This window comes from Lampris incognitus, chromosome 18 (genome assembly GCF_029633865.1).
Source record: "Lampris incognitus isolate fLamInc1 chromosome 18, fLamInc1.hap2, whole genome shotgun sequence".
Lineage (NCBI taxonomy): Eukaryota > Metazoa > Chordata > Actinopteri > Lampriformes > Lampridae > Lampris > Lampris incognitus.
The window spans coordinates 34,973,646-34,999,682 of NC_079228.1; the positions used below are offsets into that span (position 1 = coordinate 34,973,646).

Here is a 26,037-nt window from a genome sequence, read left to right on the forward strand (position 1 = left end):
CCCCCTCACCCGAAATTGAGCAGTGTGCTGTCGTTCCTCGGGTTTGTTGATCGCAGACGTACGAGAAACGGCCTAACGGGTCCCTTCCCCACAAGCGTGGAGGTTGTGCCACAGTCGGTCTACGCTGACATTTCTGCCCCCCCCTCCCCTCCTCACATGCAAAATCATGCAAAAGGTAAATACTGAGGCGGAGGGATACCAAAACACCATTGCAGAACATGGCCGTCACCTCCGTTATGTCCTCTCGCGAGGACCGGCCCACCTCGGCGAGTCGCCCCCCCGCCATTGGCTCAGCCGGCTGAGAGTCGGCCCCTCACTGGCTTGGCGACAGGTCGATCATGCGCTCGCAGCCGCTGACGTAGGCCCCGTGCGCTTGGTCTACGCTGCGTCGCCCGGGCGGACGGTGTAGCTCTCCCCGCTCCACGTTAAGCGGAATACACACGAACCCCCGCTGGATTTTACGTCAACGGAGACGTCGCCGAAGTTTCCCTTAGCGTGCGTTCCGACAGAAGTGGGCCCCGTCTCCGGGTTCGAGCGCCCGGTACGCCTAGCCCGCTGCTTTGGACCGGGGTGGTGGGGGTGGTGGTGGTAAGTGGAATCATACGTTTCCTTCCTGCGTCTCTTGTTTTCTCGCGCAGGGGAAAGCCCGAACGGCTCCGCTCGGTTCTTAATTTGGCTTTAACGAAACCAACTCTTCGTTTCGGCGTCCCCCCCCCCTCCTCTCGTTACGGAACCCCCCCCCCCAAACGCGCGCGCTTCAACCCTAGCGTTGACGACCGCTAAACTGACGGGAGCTCGCGGCCGCCAGCTGGTTTACGAAGAGAAGCGCGAGGAAGGTAATGGCTGTCGGTCGGGTTCGTTAGACGTCGTGAAATGGGCCCTGTGTAAGTCGAGTAGCCCGTGTCTTCCACCACCCACCACCCGCAAGGACACGCTGGGGGTTTTAGTGTGGATTTTATCCGATCACAAACCCGCCTTTGCCAGGGGGGGGGGGGACAACAAAAAAAGGCCCCCGGCCGCTTCCAACCTGTCAAATCGGATTATTTACCTGCCCGCCGCGAGCGCGAGCGCGCGGGCCTACTTCGCCTTCGCGACTCTGACGTTACCGCATCGCTCCGGACTCCGCTACTTTGTAACGAGGGTCCGGCACGTCGCCTGTTAAAATGATCACCCTCCCCCCCTTCCCCCCCCCCCTGCTTCGAGTGGACTTTCTTGTTCGGATCCGCCACGGTCCGTTTGCCGGATGAAATGATGTAGGCTACGTAAATAAAAGGGAGCTATTGTTCAAAGCTGCCCCCACCTCCTCCTCCACCTCCCCCCCTCCCCAGTAGCTGTTTAAGTACAGCGTGGAGTGAAAAGCGCCCTGCCGTGGAATCGGTATCGCCACGGGGACTATTTTCTTGCACTGGTTTGAGGCCATGGGACGCCATGTCTTGAAGAAAATTGGCTTTGGGATAGTTTTTTTTTTTTTTTGGGTCTAACCTTGAGGACCCATTCGGCACACCGGATGTTGCCCCGGTTCGTTTTTGTGAAACATCAGGTTCTGGAGCTCGGATGAGGGGGGGGGGGGGCACCTGAATGGCCCGGCAATAATACCTGCAGCCAAATACTCCTCTTAACCTTCAACTGTAAGAGTAACCTCGGTCGGCCACACGCACAGCATGCGCGAGGCGCTGATTAGGGTTTCAGCATGGGACGTTATGATTTTGGTGTCATGTGCTCTGGAAATTGGCAGCTCTGGTTTTCTGCGGTATCCCAAGGGGGATACCAAAGCTGTTGGGCTGGAAGTAGGCCAGTTTGACAGTGCGATGCACCATAGTAACCCCCCCCCCCACCCACTGCTGATGGAGTCATCTCCACACTGCTAGGTAGCGCGGTCCCATCTTTTATGGATGTATAAGTCGCAGTAGTTGGCTGCAAGGCACGCGGGCCATTTTGCTGAAAGGGGAGCATAACGTTGTCTCCAAAATGATGGGGGGTTTTGGAATAACAGCTTCTTTATTCAAATGCCCACCTACACTATGCTGTGTTTTTGTTTATGGGTTGTAGTCTGATGTAAGGGGGGGGGGGACAAATTCAGCTGCTCCCTTCAAAACCCAAAATGACCAATTTCTATTCCCAATTTGCATTGTGGATGCTTTATGAGCTTGGGCTTCTCTCTGAAGACCGCCAGTAGCACGAAGACTCTAGCTGCCCTTGGATTAGCATTAAGACCTTGCAATCGTCAATGACCCCCGTGTTGTTTTAGCAGTTAAAACAACCTTGGCACTGCAAGTCCCACTCTTATGGTCTAGGACTTAAAGCTGAAAAGGCTTTGGAAGGTTGCCAAGATGAGCAGAATTAAACGGGATTTCTCAAAGTCCCCGGCAACAATGCCTGAACGAGGTTACCTCAGATTCCTCAGACATTTATTGACACCATTATAGGTCTGTGACGTTTAATTGCTATTTCTCAATTCAGATAAGTCACGGAAGCATCGTGCATGGTGTGTATTCCTTTTTTTCAAGAGTGTATATTAAGCGTCTGCTCTGAATTATGGCAAAAGGAAGCAAATTAAAATTTCTTGCGGTGTACACAGAATAATATCATCTCCAGCGCAGCATCAGTATTGGTGTGAATGTGACTCCTATCTGTGTTTGTCAAAATGTTCCAGTGGCGCCTGTAAACTGAGTTTCTTACCCATCATTTGAAACCCCTCAACACCGGCAGCTATTTGTTTCCCATTCTTCCACTGTTGAGTAGAAAGCGACTGGGGGGGAGGGGGGGTTCTAGTCAAAAGTTAATACATACTCATATTCATCTAGGGATTATTCAGCAGACACAAAATAAGATAAACTTAATATGTCGCCGCAGGAAAATGTATTTCCCATGGCGACACAAGTGCATCAAAATCCTTGGAAAACAATTTAGACGCCTCTTGTGTCAAGCCGAGCGATCCGAAGTCGGACGATTTGCTAGCGTGGTGTGTTATAATCAGGTCGCAAGCTGGTACTCCCACCGGATTCCTTTTGAGCGAAAACCGGAATCTACCTGCTCGGTCGTGGTTAATTGATGCGTTCGCCAAATGCCCGACGTGATTGATGAAATAGTACTTGGTGCATGTTGGCTTGTGTGACTAGAAAACCATCCTCTCTGGATGCGGAAAAACGATTTAGGTACTTTCTGCAGGTTTGGACTTGGTTTTAGTTAAACGGAAAGAGTGATATCCCAAAGACTCTTTATTTTAACGTGGTTTCATGCAGATGAATAATTGGCTTAGCGATGGTGTATCTGTTAACAGTCAAATTGTGTTGCGTTAGTCTACCCAGTGATATTTTGCGTAATCTGTGACGTCACTGTGGCGCAGTTCATGTGTTACTAACGTTTCACAGAATGCAAAAAGGCCTAACAGTAAAAGTGATGTAATTTCTGTGCCGTGAGTTGGCCCTTGGTCTGGTCTAGTAAGTTAATGGTTAAAGGTGACACAATTAGAAAATATTCCTCAAGAAAAATAAATTCTCATGCGTGCTGCTAGGTTACAAAGAAACATAATCAGTTTTGCCTCTCCCCTTCCCTTTGTGTTGTCATGGAGAAGTTACTTCTTCTTTTTTTTTTTTTTGCCTGTGTGTGTGAAGTCACAAGACGCAGCACTGCCTTCAGTTCAACCCTCTCCATCTTTGGACGGTTGAGACTGAGCGGTCGTGACCATCTCAGACCCTCGTCTGAGAGCGGTGGAAGGGCAAACCGCATCGTCTCCCAGGTTCGAGGCGCCCACTATTCATCTCAGGGCTTTGGCACGTTTCATTGGCCAATGCATAATCCGCTAAAGGTCACTGCTACTAATTACACTACTCTGAAATGGACAGATGCCTACCCTGAGCTTGATTGTCCTTCTCATCTCCTCATCAGAGGAATATTCATGGGAGCAAAACCAAGTGATGCAATAGCTGGCCTTTTTTTTTTTTTTTTTTTGATAATGACAAGATGACAGAACCACTTCACGGCTAATGAGGCAAACTTGGTGGAGCCCCGGCGTCATTTATTTTTGCACCTTTCTGTCTTGAGCCGTCCGTGGTTTCTTTTGACGGAAGACGGCACGTTTTCTACCTCTTTCGCCCCCCTCCGCGCCCGTATGTATCGCAGAGTGAGTCGGGTTCGGCTGGGTACAGGGTTCAGTTCGAGCCAAGCGGCGACCTCATTATCTCGGCCCCCAATCAGTCCTCCAGCCAGCTCCTAATTGAACCATCAGCGCCTTGAGGGGAAGAGGAGGGATGAACGTGTCAATTACAGTAATGAGGGGGCAGCCATGCAGAGGGCAGTTGGCAGAGGAGGGCTATGCAGAAGCCTTGCAGTGTTGCCCCATTCTGCTCAATTCACAGCAAATCAAAGCTAAAATCATAGTCTGTCTGAGACAAAGTTGGGGAAGTGGTCAAGACAGAATTATCTTTCTCATGTTCGCCTCTGGCGCTGAGGTATTCTTACATGTTGTGGTAATAGTTCAGAGCCTGTGGGTTTTCTGTTGTGTTAACGATTTGTGTTGTAACCTGTGACGTTCGGGACCGCTCTGGGTCGGGTGGTAGGAAACATAGGAAGCGCCATTTTTGCCCAATAAAGATGGCAGCATCTGCACACTCTTCCCCTTTGTTAGATTGTCGTGTTATTGCTCAAGTCTAGTCCACACGAAGCGGTCGCCTGAGCACATGTAATGTTGTGCGATAATGGAAATCACTACAGGCCTGCAAAGTCTTGGACTTCACTTTGATTTTAATTGGCACAATGATAAGATAGTTTATGCACCATGGCCCACGTAGGAGGAGAACCGCTGTACAAACATCCAACAGCAGTTCCCACTCCCAAAAAAAATCTAGTTTTTGCACAGATGTTAAGTCTGGGTGTGCGGTAAATTTGCCGGCTGAGCTCTTCCTACTTCGAAAGATGAAACGGAAAACCTTTGGATTTATCTTTTACTGTACCTGAACCTCTGATAACAAAATTCATGATGGGCTGCCAAGCAATTTTTTTTTTTTTTAACCGCCTGAAGCATTTTTCTGTCCTAAGTCAATGCGCTAGTCCAGTACATGACTCTGTAGTGAACTCGGGGTTTTGAATTTCTCATTTTATGGTTTTCGTTTTTGACCTTTACTGAGCTGAGCCACATTAGCAGCAGATTTTCAAGTCGCCCGCCGTCTGAGGGTGCTGAAATGTAGCCGGGATCATCAAAAACCCAACTGCACTCCACTGACACTGGTCTGCATATTGTCCACATGGCTCCTTAAAGATCCTGAAGAAAAGCGTGGACCTGGAGGGTCCCAGACTGGCCAGGGAAAGTGTCTTAACCTAACAGGCACAGCAGTGACTTAATCTGAAAGAAAGGGCCAGAAGTTTTAGTAACGTTGAATCTTAAAACGTGATAAACTCTGGCTTGTGAGTGTGGAATGGATCTGATCAAGTGCAGAAACTGTGGTATTTCACGTTTCATTTCGGTGATGGGTGTTGGTGATAGTTGTTATATATATTTTTTTTACAGATAATTAGAAGTAGTTTTGTTGAACATTACTGAGTTTTTTGATAGTGGGTAATCTTTGGTGTTATCAGGTCTTTCAGTTTCTTGAGGTCCTAAGACAGAGGTGGGGGACCAGGGTAAATTTTGGTGGGGAGTCAGTTTACAGGTCACCATTCCAGTTCCAGTTCCAGGGCTGGTTGGCCTTCTAGACCAGTTCATATTTCAACCTGTGTACTTGATGTAAGGACACATTTCAGACAGTGGGAGCACTGAGTAATGTTTACCGTTCGGAGGTTGTAATAAGACTAGATCATTTATCTATCTTTGTAAATATAATGTGGATATGGTGATAGGAGGTTAAATATCATCGGGGAATTCGGTTATAGTAATATGGTGATATAATTTAAATGTTGTCATTCCCTCGTCTTTTGTGCTGCATTACAGTCAAGTCATACAGTTTTATCAACTTACTGGACTGTTTCAACTGAGTAAAATGAACAGTGACTATCTCTGCCTGCTTGGTCATCATATATCCACATTACTAATGATAATTTCTCAGAATTTCTTGTGTGAAAATATCTTATGAGTGTGCCATTAGTCACCCCAGAATATTGCCGTATTTACCATATTGAGGTATCCAGTCAAAAATATTGTGATATTTGGTTTTGTCAGTGTTGCCCAGCCCTATATGTAAATGTATCATCAGAATTTTTTGAAGATGGGTATCCGGGTGGTGTGGCGGTCTGTTCCGTTGCCTACCAACACGGGGATCGCCGGTTCGAATCCCCGCGTTACCTCCGGCTTGTTCGGGCGTCCCTACAGACACAATTGGCCGTGTCTGCGAGTGGGGAGCCGGATGTGGGTATGTGTCCTGGTTGCTGCACTAGCGCCTCCTCTGGACGGTCGGGGCACCTGTTGGAGGGATGGGAACAGGGGGGAATAGCGTGATCCTCCCATGCGCTACGTCCCCCTGGTGAAACTCCTCACTGTGAGGTAAAAAGAAGCAGCTGGCGACTCCACATGTATGGGAGGAGGCATGTGGTAGTCTGCAGCCCTCCCCGGGTCGGCAAGAGGGAGTGGAGCAGCAACCAGGACGGTTTGGAAGGGTGGGGTAATTGGCCAAATTAATTTGGGGGGGGGATTATTTAGGTAGGTGGACATGACAGAGTATGCATGTATACAGTAAATACAGTGTGCTGAGATTTATTTTTGACGATGATGATATGTTAAAACTGTTTAAACTATAGGCTATGTAATCGAGCATTTGTGGGTACAGTTGCTGTTCGGTGTTACAGGTATATTGCATGGAGATTGTTTCTGACTCTATATGACTGTTTTAGTGTTCATCAGAATGACGGCCTGCGGAAAGAAACTGTTCTTGTGTCTGGGTGTTTTGGGGTACAGTGCTCTGTAGCGCCTACCGGAGGTGAGGAGTTGGTACAGGTTGTGGCCAGGGTGTGATGGGTCTGCAGTGATGTTGCCTGCCCATTTCCTAAATCTGGAGACATACAAGTCTTTAATGGAGGCCAGGTTGGCACCAGTGATTTTCTTCGCGGTCCTGACTATCCGTTGTAGTCTGTCCCTGTCCTGTTAAGTGGCAGAGACAAACCAGATGGTGATGGATTGCAAAGGAAAGACTGGATTACTGCAGAGTAGAACCGAATAAGCAGCTCCTGAGACAGGTTGAACTTCCTGAGCTGATGGAGAAAGTACATCCTGATGGGCCTGTTTGATGGTTGTGTCTGCGAGGTCCTGGGAGACTGTGGATTCCAGAAACCTGAAGGTTTCCACAGCAGACACAGTGCTGTTGAGTATGGTGAGAGGTCCAATGTCACCTCCACAGTTTTGAGCATGTTCAGCTCCAGGTTGTTATGACCACAACAGAGGGCCGGCTGTTCAACCTCCCATCTTGTATCCAGACTCACCACCGTTCCGGATGAGGCCGATAATTGTTGGGTCATCTGCAAATTTCAGTTTAATAGATGGATCTCCTCCTTATTGGGCTCTTTTCAAAACCACAGTTATAAACTACTTCACATCAAAGGGAAATAAAAATGAAAAGCCCAAACGAATGACAATAAATAAATGAACCAAAAAGCAAAACAAAGGATAAATAATTATACAAAATTGAGTCATGATTGAGGCAAAGATCATACCAAGATGTTATTAGTAGGCTTGCATAAAACACCAAACCTTTATGGAAATGTTTTTTATTAACAAATAACAATACAAACAATAATACTATAGAATAAAAGAATCCTTAAAAATGAATGCCTTTAATTAGTGGAGACGTGTTGCAACGCTATGCCGTCCATCTCAACCAAGAATGGAGAAACTTCTGGTTGAGTCCTTTCCAGATCATACCCCCCCCCCCCCCCCCGAAGCTTCGACTTCACTGTTGATTGCTTCCAGAACCCAAAAACTGGTATTCAGGGCAGCCCTACATAAACGCAACACACCAAAAGCATAAATCACACATTAATCGTACATTAAGAGCAATTCTGAAGAGGTGAGCTCGGATTAGTGATTTGAATATGGAGGGATCGGTGCAGTCTCTGATATATTTAGGGGGGGGGGGTTCCAGAAGGAGGGGGCAGCTATGGAGAAGGCTGTGTCACCCCACGTCCGGTGCATGGTCTTGTGTGGTGGAGACAGGAGGTTGGCATCGGAGGCGTGAAAGCTGCGGGGAGGAGTACGGTAGTGGAGCAGGTCGGTGAGGTAGGAGGGGGCGCCTGATTATGGAGGGCTTTGTGAGTGAGGAGAAGGACTTTGAACTGGATCTGTTGTGGGACAGGATAGACATTGGAGGTTCCGGAGGACGGGTGATGTGGTGGCGGGAGTGGGTGAACAGGCGGGCAGTAGCGTTCTGGATGTACTGGAGCTTCGTTTAGGACTTTGGACAGAGCGGAGTTATCCATGGTAAGGCAGAAGTTGTGAGTGGTTTCGTTAAGGGATCCGGGACTGGCGATAATCACGTCGGATTTATCACAATTTAGTTTGAGGAAGTCGGCTTGCAGCCACGGATTGATTTCGGTGAGACAGCTGGTCTCTGGAGTAAGTTGTCGTGGTCATGGACGGATTTAGTGGAGATGTAGAGCTCGATGTTGTCGGCGTGGAAGTGGCAGCGGAGACCGTGATGAGGCGTGTGGTGTTACCGAGGGGGAAGCGTGTAAACAGGAGCGGACCTATAATGGACCAGTAATGCCTGAAAGACACCAGTTGACACACAAAAGCAGACCTTGGGTTTTCCTTTTGTCAAAGAGTCAGGCCTAGCTGTTATCAAGTTTCCCCCAGCTGCCAATAGTAAGGTCCATTCTCTAACATCCTGCACATTGTGAGCTGTACGGTTCTGATTTTCCTGCAAAAGGAAATGGCACTGAGGGTTTTTTTTTCTCTCTCTCCGTCTCTTTCTCTCCCCACATGACCAAAATTCTCGGTCAGAGTTGTCTTGGACTGGTCTGCTGCGTCATGCGTGTGGGACAGACAGCATGTGGACCGTTGGCTCGTGCGTCCCAATGACTCAGTTTAAAGTCTTAGTCCTCCAGTTCTCAGCTTTTTGAAACGTCGCTTATGCTCACATAACCAGAACTGGACTGTACTAGACGTAGGTTTGGGGACTGGCACGAATTCGTTCTAGAAAAAATCTTATTTCGGTTGTATTCGGTGGTTGTGTGAAGGACAGCCTCGGCTGAAGATGTCAGACTGAGGGCCACGGTTTGGTCTTTGGCAACGAAAATAAGATGAAGTAGAAACCGAATGTGCTTTCTCAACCCCCGGTCACCTGGCTCTAAAAGTACGACACACCCTCAGATGTCGTGATAACGCCGATGGCAAGTCAAGCTCTCAGGGTTTGACTGGGATAGGTTGACGGTATCGCGTGGTGTTCTGAAGGAAACCCTGGGGTGTGTTTTTGTCCGCGTGTACGTGAGCGGCGCAATTGCCTCATCTAACACCATCGCCACTCCCGTCGCTCTCGAGCGATCGCGCCCGAAGAACTTCTGCCGCTCATTCCGTTCACAAGTACGACGCCCGTGTTCTCTCTTTGTAAATTCCTTTAAAACTAGAGGAGTCTGACGGATCGCTGATTTGTTTTTTTATCTATTTATTTTGTATTTTTTTCCCCCGCCCTTGTTCTCCCCAATTGTATTTGGCCAATTGCCCCACTCTTCCCGAGCCGTCCCAGTCACCGCTCCACCCCCCCCCCCCTCTGCCGATCCGGGGAGGGCTGCAGACTACCACATGCCTCATCCGACACGTGTGGAGTCGCCAGCCGCTTCCTTTCAGCTGACAGTGAGGAGTTTCGCCAGGGGGGCGTAGCGCGTGGGAGGATCACGCCATCCCTCCCACCCTCCCTCCCCGAACAGGCGCCCCGACCAACCCGAGGAGGCGCTAGTGCAGCGACCGGGACACATGGCCACATCCGGCGTCCCACCCGCAGACACGGCCAATTGTGTCTGTAGGGACGCCCGACCGAGCCGGAGGTAACACGGGGATTCGAACCGGCGATCCCCGTGTTGGTAGGCAACGGAATAGACCGCTACGCCCAGTTGCTGAGTTGTTAATGCATCTTCCACGTCATCTAATTAATACAAATCTAACACACTCGTACTCAACACACACACACACACACACAACTATATATACATATATATATACATATTAGACACACAAAGATTCATCTTAGTCTTCAGTTGATTTGTGATGATGGATTATGTACACAAGGAATGTTGTAATAACCTCCCCCCTCTCTCTCTCTCTCTCTCTCTCTCTCTCTCTCTATCACATAGGAGAAGAGTGACGTCGTCCTCACCACGGCAACAGCAAGGAAGCCGGCCACCTTTTTTTTTTGTCCCTATTGAGCAAACGATGAACTAAAGACCCCCCCCCTGCTCTACGTCCTCGCACCTCTCTGCAGTGCCCACCCGCCGCCGCCTCTCGCTGCCTACCGGCAAGGGTGTCACCTCCCTGGCTGCACCCCACTGAGCCAGGGCAGAGAAATGTGTGTGTGTGTTAACTTTGGCATGCATGACTGTGTCTGAGTATTTCTGTGCACCAGTTAGACGTAGTAGGCCGCCCACCCTTCCCCCCCCCTCTCAGAGGCATTTCTCTACTTGACTGACCTGGACGTCCATCTCCGCCACTGCAAGGAATCATGGGGAGGAAAAAGATTCAGATCCAACGGATCACCGACGAAAGGAACAAACAGGTGAGATTTTGTTTAAATCCAGTCTAGTTTTTTTTTTCTCCCTTTTTTGTGGGTTTTTTTTTTCTTCTTCTTCTTCCAATGAACAACTCCAAAACACTAAAATAATCTTCCTCAGTACATTATTTAACCAACTTGTGAGTATACAGGAACATAAGGAACTTACCTCTAGTGAATTGTCACGGTAACTTGCGTATGAAACTGATCGTTGGTTTTGGTGGTTATGCCGCTGTATTGTTGATAAGGGTGGGGAAGTTTGATCACTCATTCAAGCGCACGAACTCACCGAAATGAGCTATGAAACGTTTCTAAATGACGTATATTCCATGACCTTTTGACTTCCAACCTCACCCTTTCCCGTGATGCACTTGCAGAAAGGACCGCAGAAAGTTTTTAGCCCCTCTTTTCAGAACGAGGAACATACTTGTTGACTGAATGGTGTATTTCTGAGGCTTACGCCACGCATTTCAACACATTTCCCCCTCACTAAACACTTCAGCAACCACATAAACCATTCAGCTGGGCTGGATTAAAAGACGAAAACCAAAACTGTGCTAATGTGGTTTCCCCCCCCCCCCTCCATCTTGCGACACCAGCCAATGCAATGACACGTTTAAGAAGCGACACGGCTCACTGACAGTAAAAATGACTGCGACTATGAAGCGGACGGTGACTTTAAGCGCCGCTTTACACATTGGCGTACTGGGTCGCCGCTCTCTAGTATGCGTCACCTTCGTCACTTAAATGAGTGACCTAAATGTTGTCCAGGTGAACCGATTCGGCTTTCTGTGATGAAGGAGCGAGCATATCGGATGCCCTACTGCAGCTACCTGCAGCCCTTTTTTCAGTTTTAGACCCGTATTGGTAAATAGGCGCTCAGCTTTTCCAACGGGCGTGTTCGCTGTCATTTTTAAATAGACATCCGTCACAAAGTTGTCGCTGATAACCACGTAGGTGTTTGCTCAAGCTCTCGCCTCAGATATGTTATCACAAACAGTTTTTTTTTTCTTGAAATTATACAGTGCCAAGTCTTGTAAAGGACCAAGTTCATACAATAATACTAATTCAAATAATATTATCCTATAAAAATCAACAATAAGTTGTTATTTTGTGTCGTACTTACACAATGTTAATTATGTCAGTTTAGCGTGGCGCTACATAAAAACAAAAGGCGTGGCCCATATTTACACCTGTCCGAAGGCGTCGGCCGAGCTGACATCCTGCGTATGTGACATCGCCTTGACACGTAACACATGTGATAAAAATCTCACTTAGCTTTTGTTTCGTTTTGCAGAAGGATGTCGTTTTATTGTTTTGGAGAAGTTATTCTTCTGAATCAGAGTGGAGGAGGGCTCGGCCGAGGTTGCCATGGAGACGGGGCGCTCTTAATGGCCAGGTTGCTCTGTCATCAAAGCTATTTTGCAAAAAAAAAAAAGAAATGTATCGTAACCAGTTTAATAACACTTGATAGAAGTGAAATTTAATTCAAAGTGTCTCGTGGCTGTGGGGACAGACCAGAAACGATCCAACGTTAGGGATCGGAACCACTCGTGAAAAGCTTCCATCGTGACGATGATGATGATGATTATTATTATCATCATCATAGCCTATAAGAGAATCGTTGTATACCTTGAGCTAAAAGCCATGAATCAATACCTGAATGCAATCCAAGGCCTTTTAGATATGGAAGTACTCGCTCAACAGCCGCGTTTTTTCCCTTTTCAGAACATCATATTCAACAGTGTCATTCACGTGGTCTGTAGTAAATGTGTCGGAAATGGCCAATAAAAGAAAAATGGCCGCGGTGCTCGCTTTACAAATCTCAATGCCACGTGACGGTGGAGACAGCTGCAGCAGGATACTTCTCATCGTTAAGTCCTCCCACCCTTGAAGAGTGGCCTCGTATACGTGTCCACCACTGGTCGGTGTGCGGTACCGAAAGTGTTCGGACCCGTTCTGTAGAAGCCTTATGGACACAGCCTGCTGGTAGACCGGTCAGCCAGTTTCCCCTCGTCGTCTTTCTTGCACTTGTGACCAGATCTTTCCCTCCGGAAGTGCCGAGAATCAAAAGCCAATTCGTCCACACTCTTGTGCTTCAGTGACTAATCCCTTTTCTCTTGTGCCAGAGTGCGCAACCGCAGTGGCGCTCGAGCGTACGCACATGCCTTAAGTAGCACCTGTCAAGTCCTGTAGCCGGGCCGCTTGGACCGGGTGTGGATTTGACGCTGTCGGTAGCAGAGGGGGGGGGGGGGGGACACGGGGAACAGAGCGAGCCCGTGGTAAGGTTAACGCTCCGTGCTCGAGCCTAAGTAGGAAAGGTCTGTGTTTGAGGCCAGGCGGGCACACGGAGTCGAAACCGACGCGGAGCCAATCGGATCAGTAACACGCGCTCTCGGGACAGCTGCTCCAGATCAATCAGCGCTCCCATGGCAGCTGCGGCCCGCTGGATCTCATATCCAGGACACGTCACTGCGCGTGTCTGTGTGTGTGTCTGTGTGTGTAAGCATGTCGTACATCTGTTTAAAAGGGAAGTACACGGAGATACTCCATCCAGACTTAGTTCGGACGTGCTTTATCGTTGATAGAACGACGATCTGAAACGGCGTTCGCCGTGTTATTCCTTTTTAAATCTTACAAAGTGAAAGTAAAAGAACAACAAACCAACAAAAAAAAGTACGACACAAATCTATCTGAAAATCAGACACCACAGAAACGGTGAAAATAACTTGACACACGTGGACTGCCAGAGTGCCTCTACTAGCGAGGCTGTGAGTAAATAATATGGTATTTTACAGTAGTACTGTAATATTTTACGGTATTGTGATTGTCGCCGTTGTCTCGTTTCACCGTTTGGATGAAAGCACGTTGTGAAAGGGTAATAAAACAATGCTTTTTCGACTGAAAGGCGGTCAGTCTTAAGAGTGGTGGTAAAAGCCAGAGACTGGCGCTTTGGGGTTTCGCACCCAGGACGTTTTACTTTACTTAATGTGGCGCTACTGGTTTCGAAGCGGAAACTGTCTCCATATCTCCCCCCGCGACATCAACCCGGGTACTCGGTTCCTACGCCTCCTGGAAAAATTTTTGGACTCATTTCCCAGTCGTGGAAAAACACCTGGAAATTTCAAAACCTTATAAGATGTCCTCAAAATAGTCGCGAGATCCTGGAAAATTGTAAAGTTATACAGTCGTAAAGCTGCGATGTTGTAAAGCTCATCTGGGATTACGTTTTCAAACGTAACCCCGAGCTCGCAGCTGCAGCGCCACCTGTGTCTGGGAGGCAAAACAGCTATTAAACGAGCAAAACGAGGCTTCGATTAAGACGGTATTTGTGCGACGTCCACACGTTTTGCGCGTTGTTAGCCTGTTGTTAGCATGTCCGTGTTTTTACATGTACAACGTCACTCTTGGGTGACCTGTGAGCAACAGCAAATGTGTATGTAAGTCATTGAATATGTCCTTGAAAAATCCTGGAAAGTGATTTCCTGGAAAGAGTGGGAACCCTGGGTACTTTGTTAGCCTTCAAATGCTAACAAGGCAACTTCCTGTGTGCAGGCTATGTATTTGACTGCAACTTCATTCTGATCTCTAACACAGACCGCTGATTACGCTCGACTCTCTCCTTTTAAAACCTTCCGGGTCAGTAATTCAATGCGGCTTACTTGATGACCGTTGTGAAGATGACAAGTTGCACAGTCGCTCACCGGAAGCCGTTTGCGATCATGGCGTCCGTCGCCCACACGATCCAGATTCTCCACGCCACTTGGACTGAAGTCAGGATGTACTTAAAAAAAAAGGAAAAGATGCGACCCTCTCAGGGCTACAGAGTTAATTAAGATTGATCGCCAGTTTAAGCGTTGTGATGGTGTCCTGGAGAAAAAAAAACAAACCCCGTCGTGTCGTTTAGCGCTGAAGACTGCGGTTGAAATGCAGCGCTCGAACCTTTTAAACGAGGAATTGATGTAAGGACCGATTGGACCGTTTTAACTTGAGGTATCCAGCTTCATCCGAGGACACTCGACCTGATGATGATGATGATGATGATGGTGGTGATGATCTAGCTAAATGGAAATAATGGACGCCCTCTGACCAGTCATCCAGTCAGATGTAGAGCCCGTGTATCAAAAATCGAGTCAATGTGTTGCCTCCGGCTCAGTCGGGCGTCCCTTCAGTCACAGTTAGCCATGTCTGTGGGTATGTGTTCCGGTCGCTGCACTAGCGCCTCCTCTGGTCTGTCGGGGCGCCCGTTTGGGGGGAACTGGGGGGAACAGCGTGATCCTCCCACGCGCTACGTCCCCCTGGCGAAACTCCTCACTGTCGGGTGAAAAGTAGCGGCTGGGGACCCCACATATATTGGTAGGAGGCGTGTGGTAGTCTGCAGCCCTCCCCGCCCGGATCAGCAGAGGGGGTGGAGCAGCGGCCAGGACGGCTCGGAAAATAGGGTAATTGGCCAAGTACAATTGGGGAGAAAAAAGGGGGGGGGAAGCCCCCCCCAAAAAAATTAATCGAGTGAACTAATTGGGGGGGAGTGGGGGTTGACAATTAAGAATAAGGAAGAGAAGGGAATATAAGAACCACGGCTAACAAAAAAAAGTGAATTTAGCATTTCAAAAATAATCTTTCATCCGTTGTCTGTACCTGCCTAATCCGATTCAGGGTTGTGGGAAAATTATAATGCTTTGTGCTAGTGAAGCTGCCCAGGTCCTCATTCTTAATTGCAATTCCGCTTTATATTTGTTACTCGTGTGTGTGTGTGTGTGTGTGTGTGTGTGTGTGTGTGTGTGTGTGTGTGTGTGTGTGTGTGTGTGTGTGTGCGCCATTGGCCTAGTTGATAAGGGGTTACACCATTGCCACAGGGTTGCGTGCACATCTCAGGAAGCTATTATGCGCCAAGAATATTTAGATCTTTATCTGTTCTTGAGCAACGTGATAATCATCTCATTAGCCCTTTATTGGATCTGAGGAGGAAACCGAATTGCGAGAGAGAGAGAGAGAGGGGTAAAGAAAGCTAACGGGGGGCATAGGACAATCTAGTGAGACAACCCCCAACTGTCATCTTCACGCTTCAAGTCTCCATCTTTATCCACCTCCAAGAGTGTTGTCCTGTATTCTTCAAGGAGATGGTGATGGAAATGGTCGGATAAAAGGCCAGACGTGTCATATGCAAATTCTCAGCCGTTTAGTGCTTTGCTCATCTCAACCCAACCTCTTTTGGTCTGTCCCCCCCCCCCCCTCCCCAATTTTCTCTCTCATCCTCTCCCTCCCAGGTGACATTCACCAAGCGAAAATTTGGCTTAATGAAGAAGGCTTATGAGCTGAGTGTGTTGTGCGACTGCGAGATCGCCCTCATTATCTTCAACCACTCGAACAAGCTTTTCCAGTACGCCAGCACCGACATGGACAAGGTCCTGCTCAAATACACAGAGTACAACGAGCCTCACGAGAGCCGGACCAACGCAGACATCATTGAGGTAAGCCGAGGGGTGTTTCCCGTTGGTGGAATGGTACTTCTGTCCCAAGCTAAGTCTGACAGTGACCAGCTTGCTCTGAGAGCGGTAGCATGACAAGCAAATATTATTCTTAATTATTAAAAAAAAAAAAAAAAATACAATTTATTGCAATTTAGACTGCATTTGATATTTGGCCCACTTTATGGATTGTCTTGATTTTGGGCTATGTGCATGCAAGACTTGACAGAATAACTTTAGAAAGCTAGATTTTATTTTATTTTTTTTAAAACCACATTTTGTGATTCTGATTCAAATATTCGAACCTCTTACCGGTTGTTTGCTTGCCTCCGCAGACTTTGAGAAAGAAAGGCTTCAATGGTTGCGACAGTCCAGAGCCTGACGGGGAAGACTCCATCGACCAGAGTCCTCTAAATGATGACAAGTACCGCAAGACCACCGACGACCTGGACATACTCTTCAAACGCTATGGAGTAAGTGACTAAACTCTGCCCCCCCCCCTTTCAAAACAAAATTTCAAACCCCGCTTGTTTTTTTGTCTTTCTTATGGAAAGACTCCTATCTCTTGGAGAAACATTTGTATGTATATTATGTTTGGGATTTTGGACATTAGGAGAAACACTAGCTGTCGTAAAAGTCTGCCAGACTGTTTTACAGGGGCCAGACTAAACACAGAAAGTAGGAGCCCTAAATTCTCAAGCGTTTCCCTTAAATACACTGGAAAAACCTCAGAACCCTGAACAGTAACGTGGGCACCGTCACATCCTGCCATGCTTTTGTGAGCAAACAGTGACTCCCTGGACCACTGAAGGGTAAACTGGTGTTTTTTTTTTTGATGGCGCCCAGAACGATTTTAAATCTATGGACGACAAGTATTTGTTCGTTTCATTCATTTTAAACGCTTGATCGTTGGATAGAACGGCATCCATTCCAGTATCGGCCAAACTTGCTGAGAGCGTTTGGTTTCTGCTAGTGATCAACCGCATTCATTCTTAGTAAGTGACCAGAGGAGTAAAACAGTGGTCTAGACATTTCCAAAACATGTTCAACCCACACACAGCTTCCACCCAGACTGTTCTGACTGCTGAGCCCTTTGGCCCTTTCCGTACGACCGCTGGTGTCAGTCTTCAGAACATCAGCACCATTGTGCCAGCCCTTGCAGAGAGGAATGTTTTTTTTTATTATTATCTGACTGCTACACTATATGCTTGGTATGGTTAGACTGCTGCAATAAACTGCAGAGCGCAATACGAACCATGTGTATGTGCAGTAAAGGGCCAAGTGCAACGCGTCATGTCATAAAATGGGAAAATCAGCTCCCATGGTGACGCTCTGATGAAGTCTGTGTGGTCTAGGATATCCAAATGATTTAATGAAATTTAATGTTCAATTTTTTGGCACGGGATACAAATCCTTTACGCCAGACTCGACAAATTAAAACAAACAACCGTGCAAAAAGAAACACAATATAGTTATTAAAATCACAATAATCTCACACATAATCACAAATCACATAAATACAAATTGTATTTATGTGATTTGTGATTATGCGATATTCATCACCAAATGAATTATGACAAATTGTGATTTGTCGTAATTCATTTGGTGATGAATTACAACATTGGATGTTCTATTCCCCACACCTTATTTGTTATTTTGTGTGTCATGTTGTATGTAAAGTATATGTACTATAAGTGACGTTAAGACCAATTTCTGAGCAGTCAGACAATATAGTGCTGGTCCCATTCTAACAAGATGTAATTTTAATACTTTCTGTCCATCTTTAAACATAAATGTGTTTTGTTTTGTTCCTTTATTTTAGGTTGAGGTGTGAAATAAATTCTGGCTAGGTTTTGCCTTAATTTTGTGTTCATAGCTGTCCCAAAAGTGTGGAGGCTGTGGTGGAGGACTTGGTGTTGATTGAGGATTGGTTCACATCTTGCCTGAAAGGCAGAGAATCAATCTCAATTGGTGATTACGTTTCTTCTGGTTCATCAGTTACCCACTATGTACCTTAAGCCCGGTCACTTGGGCCAATACTGCTTTTTTCACACAGGCCCATTTGTTTTACGATTAGCGGCCATAGTATGTCCTTTTACTACTGTAAGCCAAACAATCCCGGTATGTTTGCAGTATTACGTGATTTTTCTAAATCCAACATTTTCAATTAACTTTGCACAAAACTGAGGTCATGGGTCCTCAAATTTAGCTTTCTCGTTAGTTCTTTATATAAGCTTGTATGTCAGTGCTTAAAGGTTGTCTTTAATTTATGTCTGAACTTTGAGAAATGTCATAAGAAGCTCATCCGGGTAACTTTTTTTGGTTTTCACTAATTTACGAACATTGTAAGAACTTAATTTATTTTGCTGACCAACAATATGAAGTGGACATGATTAATATTTATGTGGAGAACTGTGCATATTCATCTGGACTTGGCTGCTGTAATACCCAGCCCTCCTGTCGTCATCAGCAAGTCTTGGCGTGGCTCCACATCATGCAGAATAATGTCCCTTGTTAAAGAAAGAAGAATGAATGTCTCAATATTAGGACCATGTAATCCCTCATTTTAGCTTCTATACTGGTATTGTGCAGGTTTTTGGTTTTTTTTTGCTGATAATTTTTCAAGTTTGTCGAGGTCTGGCTCTGAGCTACGTTTCGTATCTTAAACCTCATTATTAGCCGAGTGCAGCTAGAAGTCCTTAAGCAAGACTCTTCTGGCGACTCTGAAGTCTAGTTTGCATAACCAAAATTGATTAAGCCTTTGCTGTGCAGGTCTCTATGCGGTGGGATAGCCCACCTAGGGATATGTGTTAGTTTGAATTGCCTGTTAAAACCCGTCATTGTGAGCTTGAATATATTCTCAATTCTTGTTTGACTACAGGTAAAATGGATTAAGCCGAATGAAGAGAAAAAGAAATGAAATCTTAGCAAACCTTTTGAGAGGATTAACTTTGATAGACTTCTCGTTTAAAAAGGAACTTTTGTTTTGAAATTGATATTGTCCAGGGGAGTGGTTTAGTAGTTGGCCTAAAAGTGGATTTCTTGCTCCCCCACTGTAGCAGTCTGCAGCCCCGCCCCCTACATTCTCCATGCCAGTCACAGTCCAGGCTTCCAATCAGAATACACTGCAGTTCAGTAACCCCGGCAACGCCCTGGTGACCACCTCCTACGTGACGTCATCATCGCTTTCCGATCCCCACCTCCTGTCGCCACAGCAACCGGCCCTTCAGAGGAATACGGTGTCTCCGGGGTTGCCACAGCGACCAGCCAGCGCAGGTGAGCATAGATCCAAGTGACATTCTTCTACATATGCTAAGGCTGAAGCCACGGCCTCATTATTTCCAGCAGCAACAAATAATGAACCATCGACCAGTCCTCCTATATCGGTCGAGGGTTTTAACGAGATGTTCAAACCCACTATGCTCCACAGCAGCTGTGGGAGCCTCGTCCTTCGCGATGTAATACGCAGCGGCCTCCGCTATTTATTTGCATCTTCTCGAATCCTTTGCACATTGCATGACATTTGTAAACGCTTGTGTTAGCAACAGCTGCTTTATGGCAGCACTTTGGCGTTTGTCAGTCTCTCTTTTTTTCTTTCTTTGTTTTTTTTGGAGCCGTGCACTCTTCATATTCGGTAATGTGATTGCGTTGTTGTTTACGTTTTGACTTCTTTTCGTTGTGCGTCGTCTTCACTGAAGCCAAAAAGTGTGTCCAAACGACGGACGCGGCGTTCTGTTCAGGTATCCGCTGCTCGGGTTGAGGCCCATTCGTTGGCTCGGTGTCGGCGCTCGTGTCATCCGTTGCCGCCGGCTCGCTTTGAGCGAACTCGGACCGACGTCGTTTGGCCGGGGCGGAGGCACGTGACTGAACGTGATGTAGTATTTTTTTTTTTTTTTAAGGGGCAGTTCATGAACACACGCGTTGGGGAACTTATTAACCGACACGAGCCAGGTTAAGCCGGTGAGGGGTTCTTTATGTCGGTTTCGGTACATTTTCGTTTACTTGCCCCGCCCTAAGACGTGCCCCGCCTGAGCAACAACAGCCGCGGCCTCGAAATACCACAGTGGCTTTCTGATTGGGTCAGAAAAGCTGTCTCTCCTTAAGAACGCGTGTCATCTAAACATGGAAAATAAACATCAAAAATCTGCTCACTGGTCCGCCGAGGTTTGACTGTAAGGACCCGGGCCGGCTGTGACGTACACTTGATTTTAATTATCTGGGAGTGGCGTGAATGTGCAGTTTGGAATCCTTTGTGACGGGTATCGAAATGTTAAATTTGGGGGGGTGGTTTTTTCTTGTTTATTTCATTACAGCCATTTAATTAAATGAAATGCTTTTTTTCCCAAGAGGCAATAAATCTAGATCGGGGAAAAAGGTTATCTGAAATTCACCACTGCGTTCCATAAATAATGCTTAATGATTATTTTTTTTACTCGGATCTCTTTACCGGGCAAAGAGTGCCATTCATACCCCTGAAATAATTTCACTTTTGTTTCCCCTCTGATACTGTTAGAGTTGTTGTGTCGTGTCTTTTCACGTTGTGTTACGCTATGAAAAACGAGGCGTGCCGAAAACAAAAAACAGATTCCGAAAGACCCAAAGATAGAACTACTGTCTACGTAATGATAATAATAGTAATAGTGTGTTATTAGCAATATTATTTAAAGAGGATGTCTTCCCTCACGCTCATCCGATATGCCTCTTTAGCCACTGCTGTATCGAGTTACTGCCGCTGTGGCGTTTTCGTTGGGACGTGTTCTGGCAACTGGGGTCGGGGGGCGTTGCACCTCGGGTGTCGTCGAGCCAAGAGGGCGGGGCCAATTATGAACGTCGTGTTTACAAACCACAACCGACAAATCCTACTCGTTCTACCGTCATTGTATTTTTTTTTTTGGGGACAGGGGAAGCCTGTTGAACAGGTCATGCTTGGTGAGCTTTAATAGGAGGAAAACATTCCATGTCCTCTGCCTTTGTTGATTCATATCGCGTCATTAAGTACGAGGGGGTTGCGTTAATGTGGTGAAATCAGTGTTGGATGTGTTGTATTGTTTTTCTCCCCATTTTTTTTTTTCAATGCATGACTACCATACATTTTATAGTAACAGGTATGCTCAAAACTTCATTTCATAGTTTAACAGTTTTCAGCAAACCGTGGGTTCCTTGTTTTACAGATTCGAGTGCGAGATAAATTATTTGTAGAGCTGATATTGCTCTTTTATAAACTATGCAATCCCATTCGTTCTCTGTTAGGTCCAGTGATGATTTTCTATGATTTACATCAAGTAAACTCTGCTTTTCATCTCGATTTAACAGGTGCTCTCCTCGGAGGTGACCTGAATAATTCGAATGGGGGATGCCCAAGTCCAGTCCGTGAGTGTTTGCTGTACTTGCGCCTCCTTTTCAACTTTTTCTTAATTATTATCTTCTATTTTCATTCTTCATTTCAAGCACTATTGGTTTCATTTCTGCATTGGACTGTCCATCCCAAATACTCTCCAAGGTCCCTCCTCTCCTCTCCTCTCTCCACCATTACTGCCTCCACCATCTGTGATTGGGCCCCAGTGGGATCAGGGAATTCCACCACTGACGTCAATAGACAATTGTGGAATTCCTAGAATTTCCCGTGGAAACCCCAGAGTACTGTGTGAAAGTGAAAACAGATACCAATTCTATACACATAAAGATATTTTTTTTCAATGGGATCATCTTTAACCATGTTCAAATCATACTCTCCCAGTTTTACCTGTATCACAGACTACATCACCAACCACTCAGTAAATCTGATGGTCTCTGCAGTTTTTATACTTTTATATGTATGTACAAGGGACGTGAGCACCCAGTAAACCAAGGGAAGCTTAACACTCTAAATTATCATTTCAGTTTCTTTTTAAAGTAATTATTTACCCTACATATATAGTTCAATATGTAAACAGAAAATGTTGGATAAAGTGTACCTTGACCTTTACGTATATAAAGCTCATCACCATTACTCAAGTGGAAGAGTCCAGCTCCAAAATTAAGTGATGTGGTTGATGGATTTGGCATATTTTGGTGATATCTTTAATGAAGGGGAATGAGAATTAACAAGAATTCCAAAATACACAATGCCAAATCCTTTTCACCACTGGTACTTTATTGATGCCATTCCATCTCTACTGAGTGACCCAGCGTTGGTCTGATTGTTTCCATTCAGTGGTGGAAAATTTATGTGTCAATTCAAGAGCCCCATTATTCCCAGCGTAAAGCAAAATTTCAAAGTGACTCCAAACATGGTAGAGATTGCATGAGTGTGTAACACAATTCCTAAAATTTGGGAATGGACCGATGTCACATTGTCATCGCTGAAACAAATCTCGAGTATGAGTTTTTATGTATTGGCTGATGATACTAAGCACCGATCCGATCCATTGCTTTTGTTGAACAGACCATTAGTTTGAGGTCAGTGGACAACATAATTGAGATATAATCAGTTTTTTCCCCACCATTAAAGAAATACAGGCTTTTACATGCCATAAATGCAGTAAATCAAACCATTTTGCTTTTGTTTTTATGACATGTTACTTATGGCTTCTGGTATTGGATTTTTTTTGCTGTGGAAATGATATCCAATGCCAGTTCTCCATTCAAGTCTGGTATCCGCTCTATCGGTACCATTATCATTATTGGTGTATCCCAAATGAATTGTGTTGACACTATATTTATTAATAATCTGTATTCAATCTACTACTACTATGCTATTCAGTGCTAAGAGATATCTACACCATTGACAAATGCGTCCTTGCTCAGGTTCGAATATACACAATTTCTATGCTTCCTCTGCCCTCCTAATGTAATTTTGCTTCTGTTTTTATTTACCTGTTTAAACTTCCATATGATTTTCATTCATTCTCGCCCCTTTCGCCTGCAGCAAATGGCTATACCAGTGCTAGGGCCTCCCCAGGCCTCCTCACCGTCTCCAACGGCAACAGTCTGGGGAAAGTAGTTCCGGCCAAGTCTCCACCCCCACCTCCGAGCCCCCAGATGGTCAACAGCCGCAAGCCAGACCTTCGGGTTATCACCTCACAGGGTGGAAAGAGCCTCATGCAGATGGTGAGCTTAACCAGGCCGAACGTGTCCTAACTAGGGCCTGCAAGCCTAACCGGACTCCCTTGACATTTTTCACCTTTGGCGTAGAAGCATTACAGTTGCACTGGACTGATTTGATCCATTTATCAAGGGACTGTTCTTACCTCTCTTGGCCAACTGATTTTCCTTCAAAAATGAATTGAGCAAAGATGTGAGAATAGTTAACTTTTATAGGTCAGTCTCCAACTTGGAAGCATTTTTTCCCAGGATGTGAGATTATATTAATACTCATTAGTAGTAGGATACCTACTAGTGGCTGATTACCAAGCTAGACTAATAAACTAAAATGGGCTCATTATGCCAAATTAAAATCAAAAAGTGGCATAATAGAAACCCGACATTGCCTGGATGCTGATCTGCCATCATTATTGTCCTTCCACTAATGGATTAGGGGCAGGTAAGGCGATTTTTACTTAGCATGTGGAGTTTGGTGTGACGTCTAACATATGTTCAAAGTTGGAAAGATCTTTGACAGATTTGCCAGCACCTGCTTACTAATTGCTAGGATTGAACTCCTGGAATGAAATGTTCAAGCAATGTAATTGTCAAGCACAAGTTTAAACATATATAACTCTCCTGGTTGATCATTAGAATAAATATAATCTTATTTCTCTCAAGCTGAAGAGAATCAAAGGAAATCCACTATCTGCTGACAATTACTTTTTTTTTAATCCGTGATATTCAGCTGCATCAAAGGGGTCTCCGCTGTCACCTAAGGTTCCACAATAACAGTTTTGCAATAGGATTTTTACATTTGCGGATGTAAAATTTTGTTCATGTCTAGAATTGGCTATAGTTGACTGTGCTGAACCTGGTTCAGAGTTGTAACCTTCTCCATTGCTGCCCTTTGCAGACAGAGGATGAGCTGGAATTGGTAAACGAGGTGAATTTGAATTTCCCCATGTCAAGTCACTCGCATGAGTCGATAGCTATCGACGCCCCCACACATTAGCATGATTATAATGCTGTCATGAGTGTGCCTGAGAAAAGATGACTCCATTGTTTCTGGTCTCACTCTGCTGGCATTCCTGGGGATGCTCTTCCGTTCATGGTTACCACCCGACTGCATGTGGTTCAAGACTCATGGTTGTGTGGTTCCAGCATGGTTGTAAACACTTCCTAGAGTCATATCTGTGTGATCTTGTCAGAGGAAGTCTCATTTTCCTTGAGGTCAACGCAGACCTCCACTGTAACCAATGCACAGTTGTCCATCAGTATTGGAAAATTGCATTGGGTTTGAGTGACCCTGGTTAGTTTTGAACCGGGCCTGTTTTTTCATGTGATACATCCCCCGTTGAAAGCATGGACACCTTTTCATATGGGAGTGTGTCACGAAGCATGTTCCTTGTTCACCTGACACCCACACTGATGCTCATTTTCACCTACCACCAGTAATGTTAATCAGAGATCGCACAAAACCCCCCCCCAAAAGATGGCATTACATTAAAGGCATTTCACTTATATACTGTCATGTAAGTTGTTTTATGTGGTGTCTCATATGAAGGTTTATGTGCTTTTATGGCAGTCTGTTTTTCTCCTATTTTGGATCTAAATGACATTTGAACAACACAAAGCGCCTGATGTGTAGATAAAATGATGGTGTATGGCGGAAAAAAAGTTTGTTTTTCTTGGCACAAAATGTTTTTTGAACAACATTTCATACTTTCTTATGAAAATAGTGGTAAACTTCAAACTCGGTATCTTAAAACGTAAGTGAAGTGGATTTCATTTACTAGACTTTGCTCTGAGAGGAGGTTGGTGCCTGCGCACCACAGCTCATCTGATCGGCATTTGCCATTAACGTTCTGAGGGCTGATGGGCGACAGTCCTGTCTGCTCCTGCCCACAGGAAATGAGGGGAGTGAGTCTGGTCCCTCAGTCTGCCGCCTCGCAGAGAGAAGTCAGCATCGCGGTCATTAGTCGGCACACTAGCGCTGACTCGAGGGGAGGATTAGTCCCTCTCGGTGCTAAGGAGAAATTCTAGACTGCAGCCACCTCAGTCGAGTCTGTGTCTCTGTGATTTATCGACCGGCTGATTGACTCGGTGTCCAGGATTTCACAACGCACGCTTTACCGTGACTCTGGTTGATAGTCGTACCAGACCTCTGCTGACATCCACTGGAGAAACCTGAGGCTAGCTCTATACAAATTAAAGGCCGGGTCCGGATTTGGTCTGGCTCCTGTATTTGTTTATGATCATTATAACAGGGATGATGATTATACTTATGATAATAGATGAAATAATCATAACGATAGTAATAATAATGACAATGATGATAATAACTAAAACACCACCTCCACGACTACTACTACAGCTAATAATAACTGACTTGGATTTTTTTTTTTAAAAAGCTGGCAAAGTGCATCACAATTAATACAGAGACAAGTTAACAAGATAATGCAAGTAAACATTTAATTTAATTATAGTATCAGATGGATGGGATTAACTGCATCACGGAGTCCATTTTCTCCTGGTTTTGTTGTCAGTCACAGTGAAGTGAGCTAAATTGACCTCCACGTACCTAAACTGGGTCGTTTAAAACCAGTATTAGCAAAATACTATTTGACCCGGGGCCTCTCGAGTCCCCCCCCCCACACACAGTGTAACCGAGATTTGCCCTTAAGTGAGGTCTCCGAGTCGGAAATAATCGGACAACCTGACCAACTAAATGTTTTGAGTAGATAATTTATAATTCTAGATAACTTTCCTGGATTTCTTGTCGCATCTCATCATACGGCACTGGGACTTTACACAGTAAACAT

At 45.7% G+C, this 26,037-nt stretch overlaps 1 protein-coding gene across 4 annotated transcripts in view; it reads left to right on the forward strand.

The window, feature by feature from the left end:
* Positions 1-381: 381 nt before the first annotated feature.
* Positions 382-26,037, forward strand: part of LOC130128247 (myocyte-specific enhancer factor 2D homolog) — a 32,457-nt gene continuing 6,801 nt past the window's right edge. For 2 of the 4 annotated variants that reach the window (XM_056297882.1, XM_056297879.1), the window contains exons 1-7: positions 382-588; positions 10,270-10,688; positions 15,950-16,153; positions 16,486-16,623; positions 19,210-19,426; positions 21,464-21,520; positions 23,058-23,239. In XM_056297882.1, coding sequence (XP_056153857.1) covers positions 10,635-10,688; positions 15,950-16,153; positions 16,486-16,623; positions 19,210-19,426; positions 21,464-21,520; positions 23,058-23,239 — 852 coding nt within the window. In that variant the 5' untranslated portion in view covers positions 382-588; positions 10,270-10,634. The remainder of the gene's footprint in view (positions 589-10,269; positions 10,689-15,949; positions 16,154-16,485; positions 16,624-19,209; positions 19,427-21,463; positions 21,521-23,057; positions 23,240-26,037) is intronic. The other 2 variants (XM_056297881.1, XM_056297880.1) reach the window with 2 other exon arrangements.